At 46.2% G+C, this 22,705-nt stretch overlaps 1 protein-coding gene across 1 annotated transcript; it reads left to right on the top strand.

Moving 5' to 3' along the window:
- Positions 1–360: 360 nt before the first annotated feature.
- NEU2 (neuraminidase 2) lies at positions 361–17,588 on the top strand. Its single transcript, XM_014862541.3, has 3 exons — positions 361–558; positions 11,881–12,085; positions 13,370–17,588. The coding sequence occupies exons 1-3, from the start codon at positions 425–427 to the stop codon at positions 14,306–14,308; spliced, it is 1,278 nt and encodes a 425-aa protein (XP_014718027.3). The 5' UTR covers positions 361–424; the 3' UTR covers positions 14,309–17,588.
- Positions 17,589–22,705: the final 5,117 nt, after the last annotated feature.

Here is a 22,705-nt window from a genome sequence, read left to right as displayed (position 1 = left end):
ATATTTTTGTTCCCATTTTTCAGAGGAGGAAACTGAGGTCCCAAGAGGTCAAGAAAGTTGCCTTGCTCACCCAGCTGGCCCTGGCAAAGCCAGAAGAGGAGCTGAGTCCTGCCAGGCTCCAGCCTCTGCTCTTCCTTCTCCCTGCACTTCCAGACTCTCCCCGCCCCTGGGAATTCGGATCCCTGCCGTGCACACACTTGCTGGATGCATCCATTTAAGATGTGAGCTTGACTCAGGCTGCCTGAGTTCATTCTGATTCAGCATGACTGTGTAGACAGCTGGACTAATGAGAGGGAGCGTCCTAACTGGGTCAGGGCTGGGCCTGTACCCTGACATCGCCCTGGAGCAGGTCGGCAGATGAGTGGGCGGCAGAAGTTGTGCCCTCTCTTAGGTTTACATAGACACAGACCCAACAGAGGAGGCCATGAGCCTTGAGGCAAGCCCGGGGGGATGCAGGAGCTGCACTCTTCTTCTGGAACTGGGGTCCCACTGCCTCTGCTCACCCACACTGACTTCCCACCCAGGCCCGGAGATCCAACTTGGAACACTCTCCTTGAGGTACGGCTTTTCTTGGAATTGACACCCCTGCTCCTTTGTTGACATAAACAAGAGTTCTTCTGGAGTCGGTCATTATAAAGTGATGGTGCGATATTTGGAATGCCTCAGACGAGGGCGAGCTTAAAGAGCATGCCAGCTCATCGCCCCTCAACGTCATGATGTGGCCCCCACTCTGTTTTTGGGGTGTCCAGAGGACACATTGGATGGGGCATGTGGGGAGGAGGCTCAGGTCAGCCAGCTCAGGAAAACTCCTAATTCGGCCCAATTATTCTCGGTCAAGTTATTTCTTGGTTTGAACTTCCAGAAGGATGCTCAGTGGTCCTGGAGCGGTGTGGGAGTCAAGAGAGCTCCTCTCAGTGTGGGGCAGGAATCCCAGCAAAGTCCTGTTCCCAAGCTGAGTTGATGAACCTACTGAAAATGGGCTTTTCTTGGGGAAGGAGGCCGCCCAAGCTTCAGGCTTGTTGCCCCGTGGGCTTGCTTTGCTGGTGCTGTTGGCAGGCCAGATGCAGCCGACTGCCTTCCCTTTGGAGAGATGGCATTGTTTCAATGTGGAAGCCAACAGGCAAACGTTCCACCCAAAACTGATCGCGAGAACAAGGGCTATTCCTCTGGGAAAAGCTGCAAAGTGCACATCCTTCTTGCTCCCCAGAATTATCAGAATTATCAGCTCTCACTTATTGTTATGGGCTCCCGGAGGGCAGGGACCAGGGTTTATCTGTTTGTCTGCTGCCTGGTCCCCAGGAGGTGTTCAATATGGATTTGTAAATTGCTAAAGCATCTTCCTGAAGTGAAGGGCAAGTGAATGCTGGCAGCAAGGCCTCTGGGTTTGAAAGGTGCCCACGAGGTTGTGCTCCCAACAGGAGAGAAAGAAGGTGGGCAGGGACCCTCCACTACTCACCTTTTCTGAGGAAGCCTTTCAGACCTGAGTCCCAGCTGTGGGTCTCATGGCAGGAGAGCCCAGTGGTTAGGAACACGGGTTCTGGAATCCAGCAGTGCCAGGCTCAAAACCACCCACCTCCACCACCGACTCGGGGAAGCCATCTGCTGCTTCCCTGACCCACTTCTCAGTTTCCCCACCTCTGAGATGGCAGAGCTAAAGCTGGCCTCGGGGGCCGTGTGGGGAGGCGTGAGCTTCCTTGCGTAAGATGCTTTGCTCTAGTTTGGCACCCACAAGGCCACAAGCCACAGCAGACACTGGTAGCCTAGAAAATGGCAGTTTCTCATGGTTCAACCTGACAGAGTCGTCTCTCTGATTGCCTGGAGTGTGAGACTGGGCTGTGCTGAAGACCCCGCCCACCCCTCCTCCAGGAAGCAGGTTCCAGCTCAGCCCCCACACTGGAGATGGCAGGGCCTGTACCCTCACCTCCTACCGCTCCCTTCTTGCCTGGTGGGGACACAGATCCCAGGGAGGTAGGTTCTTGCCCAAAGATACACCACCTGTTAGGAGTGGTCCTAGGACCAGAATCTGATTTTTTTGACTCCTAATTCACTTCTCTTCCCACATCAGTCTCAAGCTGTTTGGGCCAGAGCCAGATCCAGGTGGGCCAGCTACCTACACCAGGTGCTCGAGCACCGCTGGAAATGCCATGAACTGCAGGAAGCCGGCATTTCCCAGAACTCCTCTTGGAGGCAGTGCTGCACGGGGTTAGAAGCTTTAGTCCCAGCTCTGACCCTTAAGGGTTGGGTGGGCTCAGTTTCCCCCTCGGTACAATGGGATAATAATAGTGCCTACTTCATGGGGATTAAGTGACCGAATGTTTGTAAATTGTATTGTAAATAACAAAATTTGTAAATATAATTCACAAAAAATTTTTAAAGTGTTGTAGAACACATAAAAAGTGCCCAACACTTTGTAAGGGCCTCTTAAGTGTTTGTTGTTATTATTATGGAGACCTTTGGGGATTGGTATTGTCAGCGGGTGTGCGAGTTTGGGCCGGCGCTGAGTTGCTGAGAATAGAGAAGAACCTTGAGGCGACACAGAGGTCCCCGTTTTGCTCCACTTCCTCTCCTCCTGTGCTAGCTTTGGCTCTAAATACACATGGGACAAATACTTACTTACAGAGGTTAGCAGCGGGTGGGGAGTGGGGTTAGCACGCGTCCACAACCTTCCTGCTCCACCCCGACTTCTCTTCCATAGGGGCATCGCTCTCAGCCTCACAGGTTTTACAGAGGGCAGGCGTTTGGGGGTCAAATAAGGCCACCCCATCCAGTGCTCAGACAGGTCCTGGTCCTAGCAAGCACCGTTTGGTATTTGGCAATAACAGTAACCCTCCCATCGGCACTAGGACACAAACTCCATGAGTCCAGGGATCTCTGTTTTATTCACAAAGCGTTCCAAGTTCCTAGAACGACGGGGGGCACAAGGTAGGAACACGGTAAATATTTGCTATAAGAATGAATATATTCGTCCCCGCCCTAAAGGAGATCAGAGTCTAAAGGAGGAATCTGGAAAACAGTCACAGATGCTATGGAAATTAATTTAGAATACTTTAAACTGGGGCGTTCTCAATTCCTCCCTAATTTGCCCTCAAAATCATGCTAATTCTGCTGCTTCCCGTCTCTAAGAGCTGGGCTCCTCTTTCTGTTGTCACAGTCTCTGCTTCATCCAGGCTTTTATTTGATCCTACCTGGAAAATTGCAAGCGACTCACCTTCTGCCTCCTGTGCCCAGAAGCCAAGAGAGGAACTTCCTAAAAAGTTAAATCAGGTTAGATCACTCCCTCGCCTAAACAAATGTGAAATCTTCCTGTTGCCTCCAGGCTAAAACCCAGCTCCGATGGCCAATAAGCACGTGCAAAGATGCTCAGTATCCTTAGTCATAGAGAAATGCAAATCAATCCACAGGGAGGTACCACTTCCCTCCCACTAGGATGGCTATTATCCAAAAGATGTGATAGCCAGTGTTGATGAGGATGTGGAGTGATCGGAACCCTCAGATGCTGCTGGTGGGGAATAAAACGCTGCAGCTGATGTGGAAACAGGCTGGCAGCTCCTCAAACGGTTACACATAGAATTACTGTCTGACCCAGCAATTCCACTCCTAGGTCAATACCCAAGAGCTTAAGCCAAGCTTTGATCAATTTTCTAGAAAATACTGTTAAACTTCACCTTTCATCCTCATTTTCATTTTTATTTTGAATCATGTTTGATTCTTTCCGATCTACCATTCGTAACAAAGTTTCAATCTAGCCTCTGTTATGTCTGTGGGGCCCTGTTTCCTTGGATGCAGTTTGCAGGTCTCAATTCTGTCATGAAGACTTAGTTCTTCCCCCCACGATTAGGCAATCGCACGTTGTTACCTTGTGCACCATACATCCTTGTTAATTTTATTTTGTTACATTGTCCTAACAATAATATTCATTATGGATTGAATAAAATACTGATAGGTTGCATTTATTTCTCAAAAATGTTAAATTAAGTTTTAAATAGATAATACATATATGAGGTAGGAGAAAACGCATGCAGTATGAAAGGGTACACTGCAGAGGAATTGCTGGGTGCCCCTTATGGAAGCCTTGGCTGAGCTGTGGGAACCCTGCACTGCACTGGCCCTTTAGAGCATCGGAGTTAAGACAAGGGGGCTGGGTCTTTATATTCTGGGCAGGCTAGTCATCAGATGCAGCCCTTCCTGGGGTATGGCCAGGACAAGGCTCTTTTCAGCTGATGGCAGTCCTGTTCCTCCTCCTCAGAGCTGACGGCTGAGGGCCATCTGCTCTGCAGCCAGCACTCCCTACAGCTGGGCGTAAATCCTCCTGAAGGGGACCCTGGCATGAGGACCACTGTCACCCACGGTCACCGAGTTATCTCTGGTCCTCCCAGCCCATTTTGGCCGAATACTTATTTTTTATTTTTATTTCCTTATACCTCTGGAGGACCTTCCCAGCCCGAGGGAGCTGTCAGGAGCCTGTCTTCCATCCCCTCCCTGCCCCAGCAGTGGAGCCCACACGGTGGGGGCAGCTGGGTCTTAGCCTCAGGCAGCCTGGGGAGGAGAGCCTTGAAATTCCACCCCCCTCCTTCTTTTTCTTTCTTTCTAAGGCAACTTTCTAGGGCTCTGGAGTTATAAAAAGCTCCTATGTGTCATTTTCTGGCAGTTGGACAGCTGCAGAATGCTACTCGGCAAGCGTTCCTATCCTACCCAAGATTTAGCATTGATTGATGTGTCAGGTTTGGCAGAAGAGTTGAAGGTTATCACAGATCCGTCATACGGAGGTTTGTTAACTTACAATAAAAATATGACACAAAATACGCTTTTCCAGTTACTCCCTCCTTGATGTCTCATGGACAGAGTGCTACCAAACTCCATGGGAGGCACATGAAGAATTGGTAGACAGAGTCTTGGAATGTAATGAAAGGGGATGAGCCCCATGCGGGACTGACACCAGCTCAACACAAGGTTGACATAAGGGAAGCCATATTGTAGAAAAGAAACCATACTGTAACTTTGAATGACCTCTGGTTAACTCACCCAGCAGCCCTCCAGGAGACATACATGCTCTGTAGATTTTTATGGTCCCTCTCAGCTGCGATAAGGTGATAACTTTGCTCTTTTGAGCTCCCCAGAAATGTGATGACCCCTGGAAAGAGATTCTATGCTGATATCCATGACAATTGAAATAACTGGTGTGGTGACTCCCAGTCTGTAACACCAGAGCGTCAACATTCCTAACCCTCTCCCCTACAACCCACTGGCCTATATAACTGTTCAAGATTCTGTGCTCCCTTAAGATGATTCTCTAGGAAGCTTGTCCCCCATCTTCTGATTTGTCTGCTTATTAATAAATGCCCTTTTTCTGCCACAATCTTGCCTCTTGACAACTGGCTTTTGTCCTACAGTGAGCAGATCTCGTTCTTTTGGCAACTCTGGTGGGACTTTAACTCCTGCTTGCAGCCAGTTGACCTTGGACGGGCGACCTGTTGGGTAAGTCCTGAGCAGCTGCTGTGGCTTTCTTTGTCTTGGGGATCTGCTTTTCCTGCTCCTCTGTACTGATGCTGGCTGCCTCCTATTGCTGACTGTGGTAGGAAGAGAAACAGCTACATCTGCGCGTCCACAGGCTCAATCAGGAATAGGGTAAGTGGCCTCCGAGATGCCTGAGAATTCCCTGCCCCTCCGTCTACATTCATGGCAGGAGCATCTGGGTGTGCATTTTGCAATGTGAATAGTTGTAGGACTTTTTTACCTGAAATCTGAGAATGCGTTCACTGGTGTCTGGTTTTTCTGTATCTGTGTTTGTAGGAAGCTCCAGGATCAGACACCTTTTGGGTGAGCAACCTCATTAAAACATGCTTGTGTTTAAAATTGTCTAATATCTCATCAGGATTGTGGGTTAGAGCCCCCACTGGGGAGATTTTTTGCGGGGTTAAAGTCCCAAGGCTAGGATTACTGGTTGAAGGGAGACAATGTGAAAGGGTTACAGCCACCGGGATGCTCAAAAGGATTGGCTTAGAGTCCCAAGCTCTGGGTTCCAGTCCCGGAGAATTGGATCTTGGTGTCTGTTCATGTTTGTCTCTGTCTGACTGTTTTATTTATTAAAATTGGCTGTTTGGGGACTGAGTTTCTCACTGATCGTAACAAGCTCTCTCTAGAAATTACCGTGTTTGTTGTGGCCACCTTGAGAAAATCCCCCTAAAATGGGGATAACTAAACAGCTGGCAAGATAATCTGGGATAATTCAAAATTACAGTGGCCATTTTGAGCTCTTTTTGAGCCTTGAAACCAAGGAACAAGGAAAAATCTTTAAGCTTGAAAGAGTCAAGGGCTCCACCTTTTGACCAAATGGTTCCAGGAGCTGTAAATGTTTGCAGAGAACAGCAGAATCTTACCCAGCTTGTTTTGTGTCCCAAAGGCCTGGCTTGATAATTGTTAGGTTGGGGGGCGAGGGGTGCTTCCCAAAATATGGTAGGACAAAAATGTGCTTGCCCCTATTTTGCAAGCAGAGGTGGTCATACAGAAATGCAGGTTGCACTCCCACTTGTGGCTAAGGGTCCTACAAAATGGCTGTTGGCTTCAGGGGAATTACTTTGGCAATAGAAGGAACATTCCATTAGATAAGATCATTTACAAGTGCATTTTAAAATCCAAAATAACCTTATTGAAAGTTTAGTTGCAGAAAGCTAATGGAAAATTAAGTTATAACAGTTACCTAAAAGAAAAGATTTTATGGACATCCCATAACCTACCTTGGAAGCAGGGCCCCAAAATGAGCTCCTCCCTGAGTGAACAAGATTCAGAGATTTTCTGGGAAACTGCTGTTCAATACACCCAGGTATGGTTACTGTTTGTCTCAGCGGAAACTTGACAAGATATTTGAAAGGATTTAGCAACCTATGATCAGAAATTTGGCCAAACTGGAAGCTGATATTCAGAGCCTACTAGGAATTTTCTTTCCAGGCCTTCTTCCTTAAGTTAAAATAGAACTGAGCAACCAGGGATGATGTAGTCAGACAGGTAGATCAACCTATAATGTCATTTAAGTTACAACCCAGTTTCTGAGGAATTAGAGCAACTGTCCTTAAAAAAAATCCTTGCAAGACTAGAACTCCGGCTCTAAATGCCGTTCAGATACCACCCATTTCCCTTATCTCAAAGAGCTTGCAAACCCTCCAGGGACTATCTAGCCCATTGCTAATTCCTAGGACTGAAGGGGGGGAAAAAAAAGGAAAAAGGAAAGAAAAATGGCCATAAGAGCCCCTTCACCAAAAATCTAGCATCTTGAGTGTCTTTTCCATAAATATTAGTAAAAAGGCTTAAAACAAAATCTGGATTCATAACTTAGGAGTCTTGTGTTCATGGCAACAATTTAAAAACAATAGCTGTGGAGTTTCTGTGTACGTGTGTCTATATGAATATGTGTGTGTGTGTGTGTGTGTAATATCTTGTCTCTGGATGGTATAATTTCTAAAGAGCTCTATTCAATTGGCTTAAAGTAAGCACTGATATAAGTTATTTCTAAATGTAATGGGAACTAACCCAAATGTCTTTCAAGTTAATGTGATATGAAGTAATCTTCAATAAGTAAAAGCTTATTTAAGTTTGTTGGTTTGATTAAAATAGGCACGTCCTCAGAGTTTTCAGCATTGGGTATGATGCAGACATACAGCCTGGGTTTACTAGTCAAATGAGCTCATGTCATCCCTGTTACAAATTTGTCAGCAAAATAATAGCTTAGAATGATAACTGATTTTGTGTGATGTCTCAAAGTCTTTATAGGCAATCTAAGTAATTACTGGAAACAGGTAAACTAAATAAATGTAAAAAAGGTAAAATTTGGGGGGAAACTTTTTAACAATGATTATGTGTTACAATGTATGTACTTAAAACAACTTAAGATAATAGCTAACTGCTTTAGTGTCATGTAAAATTTTTGTGAGTAATCTAAATACGATTGTTACAAACAAATGGTCAAATGTAAGTGAGATAGTTTATAGATAAAATTTTAACAATAATTGTGTGTTATAGCATGTATATTTAAGATAACTTCCAAAATCTCTCTGGTAACTTGAAGTTTTTCTAGGTGAAATTAAGTGATAGAAAATTCATTGAATATATGGGTCATTTTCAAATAAGATAAAATTCTGAAACATTATTGCTAAACATGTCTAAGTTTATCTACTTTTGGCATCTTATTACAAAGAAACTAAAAGATGTTTGGGTCTATTACTGAATTTGTCTTGTATTTTATTAAAAGTTGTACTATGAAGCAGCATGTTTCTAGAAATTATGAAAAGTGTTTATAAACTTGTCAAGACACAGATTGCTAATGTAAAAGACAGTTCATAATTGCTTACTTCTTAGTTTTCACTAAAAATAAAGGTCTGTAAGGGTTAAGAATTCTAGTTAATGTATGTGATTAAAGCTACTAAAAATTAATAAGGAAAACATATTTGTATTTAAGGAAAGTAAGATGTATGTTTTCATTAAAGAAGGTATCAAGAATGAAAATATTTTTGCTTGTTTTGTTAAGAAAGATAAATTTGTCCTAAAGTACTAGGAGGGAAGAAAGAAGGCATGGGACAAATTCTGAATGTAAAAAAAGGAAGCTATAGAAGGTTTGTGGAAGAGGAACCTGAGGAAAGAGTTGTGCATGGTCAAGTTGGCTAAGATTGAAATGAATTTAATTAAGTAAATAAATTTAAATATCAAAGGTAAGCTTGCGAAAAATTAGAATTTGGCTTTCTCTCTTAAAAAGATAATTTTCTTGAACTTTTAGTCTGCTCTTGAAAAGAGGATATAAAAGGTTTTTCTTTATTTTTCAGTAAGTCTACCTAAAAGATAGAAAATCTATGTTTTCTTAAAATAATTTCCTATGTTTAAAAAGACTGAGGTCTTCCTATAAGGGTTTTTTGACTGTGTCTCTTGTCAGTTTGATTGAATGGATAACTAAGAATTGTTTCCTATTTGAGAAAGCGTTTTGAAACTTTTTGATATTTTTGATGAACTTCCCCCCAAATTAAAGTCTTTCTTTTGACTTAAAAAAGGGAAACTTTGAGAATTTCAAATCAGCTCTGGGACTTCTCAAAGAATTTTTTTCTATCTTTCTATAAAGAGGAAGATACTAACTAATTAGACTTATTTGGTATGTTAAATTACATGAGAAGCATTATCAAATGATGATGATAAGCTTTCCCAGGTTATATAGTGTGGCTAAATGTTATTAATATAAGTGTTTAAAAAATTATTTAACATTCAAAAAATTCTGATCTGTCCTGGTTGTAGGTCATAATTCTCGTTATTATCTCAAAGTGTTGTATGTCACCAAAATAGCTAAGTGTCTTTATCAATTGCCATTTTTTAGTGTTATTTGCAGATTGTTTTACTCTGATGCTTTTGCAAATATGTTTCATCTTCAGAGAGATTCATGGAAAGGACTCTGACACTTTCTCTAGAATACAGGTTTCTGATAAACTTTCAGATCATAAAACTGAACTGGGTAAGAAATTACAGAACTCTTACAGAGAAACTGATGACTTCATGAAACTGCTAACAGGAGATTAAAATCAAGAATCAATTACACAGGGCTGAATGAACTGATGAGGATGATTATAATTTTAATGACTTCATTTGAGATATTGCTGGTTTTTTGGTGTTTCGTTTTTCCCAGATTTAAGCTAAGTGTGATTTAGGGAATATGGTACAATAATACCTTTGTAAGCAGAATTGAAACATTTATCTTTTTTTCTCCCTACCTGATCCCTCCAGAATTTGGAAACTCTTAGTGAGTGAGTATTGTTTTCATGGCAATACAGTTATTTGCATAAGATCAATAAGAATCTGTTGTCTTCATAGCAGGTCACAATTGGAAGCATTGGTTATATTACTAAATCTTTGACAGGAATGTCATATTTGAGAGAAACATGCAGACTCAGATATGACCAGGCAGCTTTTGATGAACAAAAGTTGACTTTATGGAATAAAGCCTCCTGGAAATATTGGCTTGGTACCTTGCTTGCAGTGTTCCTAGCAACCTTATCAGGTGAGTAAAGAAGGTCACTTCCCTGACAGATGCAAGGAACCTCAAGAGAAGAGAGAAATCCACCCAAATCTAAAGTATTTCAGGAAGAGTCCAATGACAAGTCTTTGTTTTGGTTTTCCTGGCCTCAGAGGCCTTTAAAGTTCAGTCTTAGATTCCTTATAAAAAGTTCCAGCAAATTTAAAAGAGCCTATATGATCAATTGCTATTCTTGCTGTACTTACATAAATAATTGGGCCAAGTTTATTTAAACTAGACTTATTTTGCCAAGCAACGAGTCTTCATTTGGCTTTCATTGGTAAAAATGAGGGTAGTTTTAAAGAGAAAAGTTATGTTTCAATAGAAACTATAGTACACATTCATGGATATTAGGTTCTAGTTCTGATAATTGTCTTTGAGGTTTTATTTTATATCTTTAAACTGGAGTGGATCTTGAATTCTTCTAGTTTCCTAAAATATCTGGCTACAAGTCTCCAAACTAATGTTTTCAATCTTTTCCATCATTTTCACTTGGAATCATTGAGAACTGAATTTGCCCTTTTTCCTGAATCCTTGCAAACTTAAGCTGGACAACTTGATGTAAACTTTCTAAAGATTCACATCTGTTGCTCTGTACGCCACTCAGAAAGATACCTGAACACCTGATGACATCACCAGAGACATTTCAAACTGCGAAAGCTGCTTTGACTCTCGCATCTAGAGATCTTTTTGACTGTCTGCCCCCTGGGCTCAGAAACTGGTTTATAATTTGCTCCTGCCATTAATCTTATTTTTCTTTTTGTTTCTCTAGAAATGCTTCTTATTAAACATCTGGTTACTTGCTTACACAATAGAAGCCTAACTTTGGGAGCCCACATTCAGCGCAGTCTTACTAAGAGACTGGTTCAATGAGATGGAACAACCTATGCCTCTCATCAGCAGGATATCCCTAAAGATTGAGGAATGAACAAAAAAGGGGGGAATTGATACCAGCTCAACACAAAGGTTGACATAAGGGAAGCCACGTTGTAGAAAATAAACCATACTATAACTTTGAATAACCTCTGATTAACTAACCCAGCTGGATATGCACCCTCCAGGAGATGTACAGGCTCTGTAGATTTTATGGCCCTCCCAGCTGCGATAAGATGGTAACTTTGTTCCTTTGAGCTCCCTAAGGATATGAAGACCCCTGGACAGAGATTCTATGCTGATATCCATGACAATTGAAATATCTGGTGTGGCAACTCCCAGTCTGTAACACCAGAGGGTCAACATCCCTAACCCTCTCCCCTATAACCCACTGGCCTATGTAACTACTTCAAGATTCTGTGCCCCCCTCAAAATGGTTCTTTAGGATGCTAGTCCCCCATCTTGCAATTTGCTAGCTTATTCCTTAATAAATGCCCTTTCTGTAGGGGTTAAGTCCATGTGCTCTGCTTCTGTGGCCTGGGGTTCACAAATTTGGATCCTGGGTGTGGACCTAGCACCACTCTTCAAGTCACAATGTGGTAGCATCCCACATAACAAAGAGGAAGATTGGCATAGATGTTATCTCAGCGACAATGTTCCTCAAGCAAAAAGAGGAAGATTGCCAACAGATGTTAGCTCAGGGCCTTCCTCACACACAAGAAAAATAATAAGCGAGGAAATAAATAAATTCCCTTTCTCTATCACCATCTTGCCTCTTGATGATTGGCTTTTGTCTTGTGGTGAGACAATCGTGCCCTTTTCGTGGCAACAGGACGAGGAGAGGCCATTTCGACATCAGTTGGCTCACCTGTGGGGTGAGCACCACCTACCTTGAAGGATAGCTGGCCCCATCTCAGGATATGACTGCAGGGGGCTCATTTCCTCTTCTTGTGCTCTCTCCCAAGCCCCATGGCATCCTGCCCCATCCTGCAGAAGGAGAAAGTGTTCCAGTCCGGAGCCCATGCCTACAGAATCCCTGCTCTGCTCTACCTGCCTCAGCAGAAGACCCTGCTGGCCTTTGCAGAAAAGCGGAGGGACAAGAGGGATGAACATGCAGAGCTGATTGCCCTGCGCAGAGGAAGCTATGATGTGGCCACCCACCAGGTCCTGGTAAGGCAGGATGAGGCTAGAATCACTCCACCAAGAATACAGGGACCATTCCATCCTTAGATGGCTGAGGCCTGGGGGATAGAGGTAAAAGATACATTGAAATTCAAGAGGAACCTATCAGGGATGGGGCAGAGAAGGTGTGCCTACCTGATCAATTGGACCTCACATGGGTTTACCACGAACAAGTCCAGCTGGCCTGGCTACATCTGCTTTATGGCATGACTGGACAGTCATTCAGGGACACCGAAGTTTGGAAAAGTTTCCCTGTATCCCTGAGAACCTGAGGGAGGAGTAATCCAGTATCACATGGGGGGTTGTATCTTTGAATAAAATTAACCTGGGGAACAGAGTAAGGGTTGGGGTGATTGCTCATGTCCTGAAGTTACAGCATGTAGATCAAGTAATTCATTTTGACGAAGACATCCAAGGCTGGCTTCTCATATATGAAGGGCTTAATATTATTATCGTTGTTTTGTGGTCATTATTCCATGAACCTGGGTTCAAGTCCTAGTTCCACCGCTTGCCAGAGGTAAGGCCTTGGGCAACTCACCTACCCTACCTGAACCTCTCATTCTCCAGATGTAAGACAGAGCTAATAACACCTGTCCCTCAGGAGTTAGGGTTAGGATTAGACAAGATAATGGATGTTAGGCTCTGGGCACAGTGTCTACCCTGAGAATCACTCATTGGGGGATAGCTGTTAATGAATGGGGATAGATGTCCTAGCTGCAGCATATATGACATAGACCCAGGGATTGTTGAAGCTCAGTGTGAGTCCTAGTGTCATGGTACTGTCCCTCCTAGGCTGCATTAATAGAGTATGATTTATAGAAGATGGAAGGTGATGGTCATATTCTGTCCCACGCTGGCCAGACTATTGTAGTTACTGCTAGGGCTTTACTTTGCAAGAATGAGAAGCTGGAAGGAGCTGGTAAGTTGAAAGAACCAGGATGAAGCTGGGAATGGCTCGTGCCTGAATCACTTTTGTATCTTGGGTATTACGTCTGGCACATTGTAGGTGCTCTGTAACGTATGTTGGTGGGAACGGAAGCAACAGCCATTCAAACGAAGAGTGGGCTGCAGGGAGGGAGCGAGGTGGAGCCCTGGCTCTGCCAGCTCTGGGGAGGTGCTGTCAGGATGGATGAGCGCTGGACGAAGAATTCTCTTTGAGCATCTTTGGTTCTAACCCCATGAGACAAGCAGCCCCCCAGAGCACTGCTCCTGTCACAGTCACTGGCCGGTTCAATGCTATGCTGCTGTTTCTTCCTTTCTCCTCCCATCCAGTGGCACGCTGAGGAGGTGGTGACCCAAGCCCAGCTGGAGGGCCACCGGTCCATGAACCCGAGCCCCTTGTATGACGAGAAGACGGGGACCCTCTTCCTCTTCTTCATTGCCATCCCCGGGCAGGTCTCCGAGCGCCACCAGCTCCACACCAGGGTCAACGTGACACGGCTGTGCCAAGTCACCAGCACCGACCACGGGAGGTCCTGGAGCCCCGCCAGAGACGTCACTGACTCCATCATTGGCTCGGCCTACAAGGAATGGGCCACTTTTGCGCTGGGCCCGGGACACTGTCTGCAGCTGCACAACGAGTCACAGAGTCTGGTGGTGCCTGCTTACGCTTACCGGAACCTCCACCCCCGCCACAGGCCTGCCCCCTTCGCTGTCTGCTTCATCAGCCACGACCACGGGCACACATGGCAAAGAGGGAACTTTGTGGCCCAGGACACCCTGGAGTGCCAAGTGGCTGAGGTCGGGAGTACAAAACAGAGGGTGGTGTATCTGAACGCTAGAAGTCCGCTCCGAGCCAGGGTCCAGGCTGAGAGCAACAACGATGGGCTGGATTTCAAGGAGATCCAACTAGTGACAAAGCTTGCGGAACCTCCCCAAGGCTGCCAGGGGAGCATCGTCAGCTTTCCCAACCCCACAGTTCAGTCAGACTTCTCAGACAAGTGGCTGCTGTACACCCACCCCACTGACTCCCGGCAGAGATCCAACCTGGGCGTGTACCTCAACAAGTGGCCCCTGGCCCCCACGGCCTGGTCGGAGCCCACTCTGCTGGCCAAGGGCAGCTGCGCTTACTCAGATCTCCAGAGCATGGGTGCCGGCCCGGACGGGTCACCCCAGTTTGCATGTCTGTACGAATCAAATAATTACGAGGAGATCATCTTCCTCATGTTCACCCTGAAACAAGCCTTCCCAGCGGAGTTTCTGCCTCAGTGAGCCCACCGCATGCTGTCCAAGAAGGACCACCACTGGCCTGGAGCCTCCATCTCTTCTTTCACACCCCAACTCAGAGGCTGATGATTTTCCTTTTCTCCCAGCGCCCTGTGCACTGTGGACACCAGCCCTGGGTTCCCTTCACTGAAAGTGTGCAGAGAGGTCTGCCTCTCGACTCTTTTCCTCTTTTCTTGTTTCAGTCTTCTCAGAGGATTCTATTTTCAGCCCAGAAACCGAAGGAACGTGACTTCCCGGAGCCCCGTGTCAGGCAGGGCGCAGAGAGCTCGGCACGGTGACTGTTGCTCTGCACAGCTCAACCTGCCTGCTCCCCACGGCCCCAGCCTTTGCACAGGTCTTGATAAATTATCTTGTCCGGCCCACTTCTTCTTGGGAAATGCTCACATTGTGTTCCTGGGGAAGGGCTGAGACAGAGACGTAAATGAGAAGAGGGGTGTGTGCGTGTGTGTGTCTTCTTGAAAATGCTTTAGAGCAGACAGCATGGGGAACAGCTTCATAGGGAGGAAAAGCAGGACCTAGGAAAATTAAGCTAGCTTAAGTCATTGTCTTAGTTTCCCAGGGCTGCTGTGACAAGTTAACACAAATTTGGTGGTATAAAACAACAAAATGTATTCTTTCATAGCTCTGGAGGCTAGATGTGCAAAATCAGGTGTCTGCGGGTCTGTGCTCCCTCCGGAGGCTCCGGGGGAGAATGATTCCTGACCTCCCCAGCTTCTGGTGACCCCAGGGGTTTCTTGGCTCACGGTTCCATCACTTTGATGCTCTGTCTTCGAGTGGCTTTGTCCTCTTTCCCCTGTTTTCTCTTCCGTCTTTTATAAGGACTTTTGTCATTGGATTTAGGACGCACCCAGATAATCCAGGGTGATCCTTCACTTAATTACATCTGCAAGGACTCCTTTCTAAATAGTGTCACATTCACAGGTCCTGGAGGTTGGGACATGGGTGTATCTTTTTGGGGCCACCATTCAACCACTACAGTCATCCTAAGTTATTTTTGTATAGGTGACGTGGCTAAAAGTAGAGGTGAAATTCAGATGAATCAGATAACTCAGAAGAATGGAGGGGGCAGGAGGGGTTGGGCTGTTGGACGTGCCTCTGTGGGGTGGAGCTGCTCTAGGGCACTCAGTGTTTGTGGTGACAGGGGTGTCACCATGTGGAGGCAAAGGGGAGGTGCTGTGCTTGTGTAGTTCTTGTCATATAGAAAGCCGGGTAACAACCTGAGAGGGGGCCCGGCCTGGGTGGAGGAGGCGGACACCTCTCTGACCTCCAGGGTCTCCAGAGACCTTTGTCACATGACTCTGCGGAAGAACAGACTTGCCCCCCAACCCCCATCAGAGCCCCTCTAATCAACTCTCCTACTACTGATTGGATCCATCTAGCAGTTTGGTGACAGGACGTCAACGACAACAGTCATGGGTCCTTGCAGTTGAGCTGCGTCTCCATGGGGCCAGGAGGTGGTTAAAGGGAATCTTCCCTGTGGGGAGCTGGGGGTGCAGCTTCGGTTCTGGGTGTGGTTCTCCCTATCTCGGGGGGACCCGCCTCCTATCTCGGTGCTGCTTCTCTGTGTGGGATTTTAAGAAATCCAGCTGGAAGGATGAGGAATCGAGGCCTGATCATTGCTGAGATGGAAAGAGAGACCCCTCTGTGTTGAGGATGCCAACGTGGTGTCTTCCAAACCCCGCAAAGGTAGCTGCGATAGGGGAGTAGCTGAGGCCCCGTCAGGAGGGCGAGGACGAGGGCATGTGGGCAAGGGCAGTGCACCCTCAAAAGGCTTAAAGCTAGGGTGTCCCTATAGTGTATTATCCACATCAAGAGTGACAGGAGGATGCTATTAATATTTACACCAAGACAATGGGCACTAACCAGGACCGTCCCAGGCAAACTGAGAGGTTTAAGAGAGAAAGACCCACCAAAGACTGTGCCAGGGGCTGGCCTCCGCCAGCTACCCTGGAAGAGCCGATCATCTCTGAAGGGTCTTGAGATAAGGCAGGAATGGGATAGGACATCTGGCCACTGCCAAGCAGAACGTCACTCTCTTAGACTCTCTCCAGTCACAAAGGTCTTGATTCCAACTTCCTGTTAGAATTCCCAGGGGAGCTTTTAAATCCTGCTGATGTCCAGCCTCCACCCGTGACCAACTGATCCAGAATTTCTGATGGTGAGGCCCAGGTGTGGGTATTTTTTTCAAAAGCCCCTCAAGTTATTCTAGTGGACTTAAGGATCAAGACTTACTGGCACAGATGATCTCTAAAGTTCCTTCTAGTTCTAAACATATACAATGCCAAGGTCTTCTGATGTGAGTGGGAAAAAAAGGTAGCAGTTGATTTGGTTAAAGCTGAACTGATCTACTCATCAAAAGACACCACTAAGAGAGTGAGAAGAAAAGCCATAGATGGGGCGAAGATACTTATAATACACATATCTGACAAAAGACTCATATCCTGAATATATAAAGAGCTCCTACAAATCAATAAGAAAAAGATAAACAATCCAATGAAAATAGCAAAAGGCTTGGACAGGCACTTCACAAAAAAGGATATCTTAAAGGCTGCTAAACCCTCAAGGAAATGCAAATTAAAACCGTGAGATACCCACAAGAATGACTACATTTAAAAAGATTGACAGCAGCAAGTATTGGCAAAGATGTGAGGCAACCAGAACTCTCATACACCTCTGGAGGAAGTGTAACTGGTACAACCACTTTGGGAAGCTATTTGGTAGTATCTACTAAAACTGAACATGCAAATAATCTATGACCCAACAACGCCGCTGTGAAGAAGTAGCCAAGAGAAAGGAGTGCAAATATCTGCAAAGACAGCTTTAGATGTTCACAGCAGCCTCATTTGTAAGAGTCCCAAGCTGGAAACAACCCAAACGTCAATCAAAAATAAGAACGGATAACTGAATTGGGGAATTTTCATGCAATGGAATATTATACCACAGTGAAAGAACGAACTATGGCCATACACAATAGCACGGATGATTTTCAGACATTATATTGAGTAAAAGAAGCCAGACTCAAAAGAATACACACTTTATGATTCTATTTATATGCAGTTCAAGAGCAGGCAAAACCAGTGTATGGTCTCGAAGTCAGGATAGTGGCTATTTCTGGTGGAGGAGAGCTATTCCCTGGGAAGGGGCTAGAAGGGGACTTCTGGGTGCTGGAGACATTCTGTTTGATCTGGTGCTGGTTAGGAGGGTAATTCATATGTAAATATTCAATGAGCTGTGCACAAGATTTGTGTACCTTCCTGTATGTATGTTATGCCTCAATAAAAAATAAATGTTGAACTGAGTAGTGGATTTGCTAGTTAAACCTCCAAATCAATATATTATATTGAGTTTTAAAACTTTGGAGTGGAATTTTTTTCTTCTTTTTTTTTTTGGTGAGGAAGATTGGCCCTGAGCTAACATCTGCTGCCAATCTTCCTCCTTTTTTGCTTCAGGAAGATTGTTGCTGAGCTAAGATCTGTGCCAATCTTCCTCTATTTTATGTAGGATGCCACCACAACATGGTCTGACGATCTGTGCTAGGTCCATGCCCAGGATCCGAACCTGTGAACCCTGGGCCACCGGAGTGGAGCGCACAAACTTAACCACTACACCACCGAGCCAGCCCCTGGAACTGAATTTTTTCAACAAACTTTTTTTGAGGAATAATTTTAGATTACAGAAAAGTTACAAAAATAGTACAGAGCATTTCCATATACCCCACACCCAGTTTCCCCTAATGTGAGCATCTTACATAACTGTGGGACGTTTGTCAAAACCAAGAGATGAACATTTTTACATTACTATTAGCTAAAGTCTAGACTTTATTCAGATTTCACCAGTTTTTCTACTAACGTCCTTTTTCTCTTCTAGGATCGAATCCAGGACACATTTAGTGTATTTAGTGAAACTGAATTTTTACTGTAATTTGTGTCCTTAGAGACCTAGACACACACACACACAAAGGGATTGATAAACAGTTCCAGCAGGCCCCTCCCCTCTACCGCCTTCCCCTAAAAACACTTCCCAAACAAATAAACAAAGAGGCAAAGGCAAAGAATGTGTGCTTCAGGCCCTGCCTGCTGGGGTGAAACTGCTGGGAGGAGTAGTTCAGCCTCTGAAGATTCAGGAAAGTGGCCCCCAAGTGAATCGCACCAGAGTGTCAGGCTGTGCCACCTTGGGGGTGGGGACCTTAGCCAGTTTTGAACCCAATGTCACTGCCTAAGCATCTGGGGGCTGGAGTGGAGTGTGTGTGTGTGTGCGTGTGCACACGCCTGTGTGTGCATGTACCCATGTGCGTGGCCATTGCACTTGCACCCCCTGGCCGAAGCTGGTGGGGGCTGGTGAAACAGTGGCCAGCCCTCCAATGACCAGCCCTATGTGAAGGATCCATGGAGCCCGACCGCAGCCTGTGGACATCACTACAGCCCCCAACTCTCTAGTAAGGGGGGGCATCCTGAGGACCAGAGATGTCCCTAAAGGAAGAGAGAGAGATGCCCTACCATCCGGAGACCAGAGCTCAAAAACACTATCAATGCTGAGGAGTCAGAGCTCATGTCATCAATAAGGACCCCCTGGGACAAGGGTCATCATTTCCATCATATCCCCATTTGTTTCCCCTCTTTGTTTGGTCCAGACATCTTATGGCTCATGGGAAATGACAGTAGAGTACTGAGAGCTACATACTCTGGCCTGGTCTATCGCCACACGCATTGCCGAGACTTTGCCCATTCAGGACCCGGAGAACGGATCAGGGTCAGTGACACAGCCAAGGCCACCTTCTCCACACCATCCACTCCAGGCACCAAGAATTCAGTTTGCCTCCTCGGGATGCTGAGGCTGCCATTACACAACAAATGCACATAGAGCATCAGCAAAGGACCGGATGTTGTTCTAGGAGCTGGGGTTCAATGGTGACAAGACAGAGGCACTGCCCTTGAGAAGCTCACATCTCATGGGATAAGGTGGATGATAAACACATAAGCGATGAAGTAGGAAATGCAACTCTGTACTGATGAGTGATAAAGAGATTGTAAGAGGGAACGGTACAGTCAAGAATGTGTGCAGTCTGCTGGACCTGGGGCCATCAGGGTTGGCGTCTAGGGAGGTGGCATTTTAGCGGAGGCCCAGGAGAGAACAACACATCTTGATTGTTCGCCTCAGGGGGCCACAGCCATGGACCCAGGACCTGACCAGGGTCCAGCCCAACCCAGGAACGTTAGTGTCCTACATTGCCCCAGTGTTGTCCTTGGAGCCCACTGCACGGGTTTCTACCTGCACTTAGAGCAGTGGTTCTCAAAGTGCGCTCCCTGGGGCAGCCCCTGGGAAGTGTGAGAAATGCCAGTTCTTGGGTCCTGCTGAATCCTACAGACCTTCTGAATCCGAAACTCTGGGGGTGTGCCCAGCAACCTGTGTTTTAACAAGCCCTCCAGATGATTCTGATGCATACGACAGTTTCAGAACTTGGAGAAGCCCTGGTGTGGAACCCAACCTGCCAGGACTTTGTTCGAAACGCAGGAAGCTCCTCCCAGGCTGCAAGACCACGCTGACCATCCTGGTGGCCTTACTGATACAGATGGCTGCTTGTGCGACTTAAGGCCTGGCCCCTAGACGAGGGTGTTTGGTGATCTGGGCTGGGAGTGAGAGGGTGGCAGAGCTCCTCCTTGCCCAGGCGTTCTCTGCCTGCAGCTTGCATGGATGGAGCGGGGAGAACGTATTGCTGGGCATGCCCTTCTAACTTGGTCAAAATGATTAGAAGAGGATGATCTTTGGGAATGGAATAAATGTCCATGGCGTCTCAACGAACCTTCCCTTGGTGCCAATGGGTTTGCAGCCCACTTGTTTTACGCTGGTCTCTTACAGCTGTGCCCCTCCCCTAATAGCTGTGGTCCACCCCTGACCTGGCTCAACCAATGCCCTTTCTCTGTCACTCATCCTTGCAATGAGCCACAACATCACTGGGTACTTGGAAAGCAAGTCTGGTCCCTTCTTGGCCATTCTGTAACTTAAATATACATTTCTAATTGGTGTAACCTAATAGAAAGGCTGACAATGAATTTCTACTTGATTCTAAAGTCACAAAGCTACATGCAGAACTCCTGCAGCCTTTGTGTGCATGGGGCCCTCAATCTGGGCCCCCTCCCCGCTTTCTGTTCTTGGCAAGTCCACCACCTGTCCCCGTTCCTTGAAGGAGCACATGTGCCAGGTACATGAAGGCCATGGGACACGAGCTTCCGTGGAGTCAGCCACTGGACAGACTGTCTCGTGAAGGGGGAAACCATCTGAAATTTGTCAAGACCCAAGATGAAATAGATTCAAAAGTCATTTTCTGGTGAGGTCCACAACAGCCGTGACAGATTCCGCCTCCTCCCCTAAGAATTTTAATCATGCCAAAGCCACACACACATGCACACATATGCATACACTCCCACAGCGTTTCTGCTCCTAACCGCTCCTTTCCCAAGGACCAGCTCTTCCTGTTGACTCATGCCATGAAAGACCGTGTCTCCTAAACTGACCTCCTGGCTGGACACCTGTACCAGTCTCCTCCCCAAAATACCTTGCAGTTCCAGGCAGGAGAGGCCCTCCTCTGATACGGGGGATGGTAGAGGTCAAGAGGGCCCCTGCTGAGTCATGTGAGGCTTGGAAGAGGAGAGAGAGGGCTTGGGGCCTGTCCAGGGTGGTCACTTCGGAAGGCCCAGAGCCTGGCCCCGGGAGCAGAGCAGGTGGGGTCGTCTGCTAAAGCCAGTGGTGCTAACAGAGGACATCTGCTGTCTCAGGAGAGACCCCCTCTCTGCACAGCCAAGATTAACTGGGGGCAACATGGCGGCCACAAAGACTAACTGACGCTTGTCCATTCTTAGAGGTAAGGCCACACATAGCAAGACACAAAACGTTAGCCCTTTAGAGATGGAAGTGACCTTGAAGTCTAAGTCCGGCCTACTCAGTTGACAGGGGGATGAAAGAGGGTCCCGTGAGGTCTCGTGACTTCCTCAAGACCACACAGCCAGTTAGAGGCAGGGCCAGGAGAGCAACTGGGTTTTCTGAGCCCAGATTAGTGTTCGTGCATCTGTTCTGAGTTGTTTCCATCGTCTCTGTCTGAACATCCAAGAAATGCAACGGGGTCTGTGCATCTGGGTTCTGGGATGTGGAGCTCTGCTTGGCCTGTCCCCAGAGCCTGTTCCCTCAGCCCCTGGGCACTGTGCCACCTCCCCTGGCTTTCCCTCATCCTCTCACCAGAGAGGGCAGGGAGATGGCAGCTTGGCTGTCAGCCCCGGTCTGCAGACTCGCCAGCCCGGGTTACCTAAGAAGGCGGCAATTCATGCAGAGCCAGGAGGAGTTGGGGAGCTCAGCCTTCAAAGGGCCCTATTCTTCACCTTGAGATTTCAGCGCTGGGACCACTCGGTCCCCGCGTCTCAACCCCTCCACGTGAAGACGAAAGGAAGGAATCTAAGACTTAAATGCAATCCTGTAATCACACAGCTCTGAGCGGCGACGAAGCTGACTATACTTTTGGCAAGGTGTTCCTTTCTTGAATTTCATCTTTGTACTGTTTTTACAGGAGGGTTTCAAACTAAGAGATGCCAAACACTTGGAAGCACAAAGAAGCTGGAAAAAAATACCATAATTCCACTAAGCAGACTCACATGTTCTTCTGGTCTTTTACCTGTGAACTTTTCTTTTTTTCCCCAAACTGAAATCACGCTGCAAAATTGATATAGGATGACGTTTTTCTCTCCTACTTGACATGATATCATAAGCATTTCCTCCATGTTATTTTCTTGCAAAATAGTGTGTCAAAGAGACATACTGTGAGTTATTAACCATTCCTCGAGTATTAGAAATTGAAGTTACTTCCGTTTTTATTCTGTTATAAATACACTGACATGAACCTCTTTGTGAGTAAATCTTGGTCCTCATCTGTGATTATTTCTATAAATTGAATTGTTGAGTCCAAGATGAACACTTGAGATCTCTTGAAATGTGTTGTTCACAAACGTCAAGCACAACTCCCCATTATGAGGTAAAATGCCCTGAAATGGCTTTCTTCTTTTATAATTTTAAGCACCTGAGCACCCAGAAAAATTAAGTCATGCATTTGTCCTTTAATTCATAAGTCATGGTTCCTGCTTTCTCTCTGATGTGCTTTATAATCTAGGTGAAAGACCAGAGGTAGACACACACAGAAAGTTCTAGAATCACAGAGGTCAGAAGGGCCCAACTAGAAAAGATTCATTGAATCCCCATCAGGTGTTTGGCAGTAAGCTAGGGTACTAAACAAAGCAAATGTCTGTTGAGGCCTGACTGTGCGCCAGGCAATGTTCTGAGCCCTCAGCAGGTGTTCATGCATTTATCCTCACGATAACCCCATGGGGCAGATTACTGCCT

Source organism: Equus asinus, chromosome 19, assembly GCF_041296235.1.
Source record: "Equus asinus isolate D_3611 breed Donkey chromosome 19, EquAss-T2T_v2, whole genome shotgun sequence".
NCBI classification, from domain to species: domain Eukaryota; kingdom Metazoa; phylum Chordata; class Mammalia; order Perissodactyla; family Equidae; genus Equus; species Equus asinus.
This window is presented reverse-complemented; position numbering and strand designations above follow the sequence as displayed.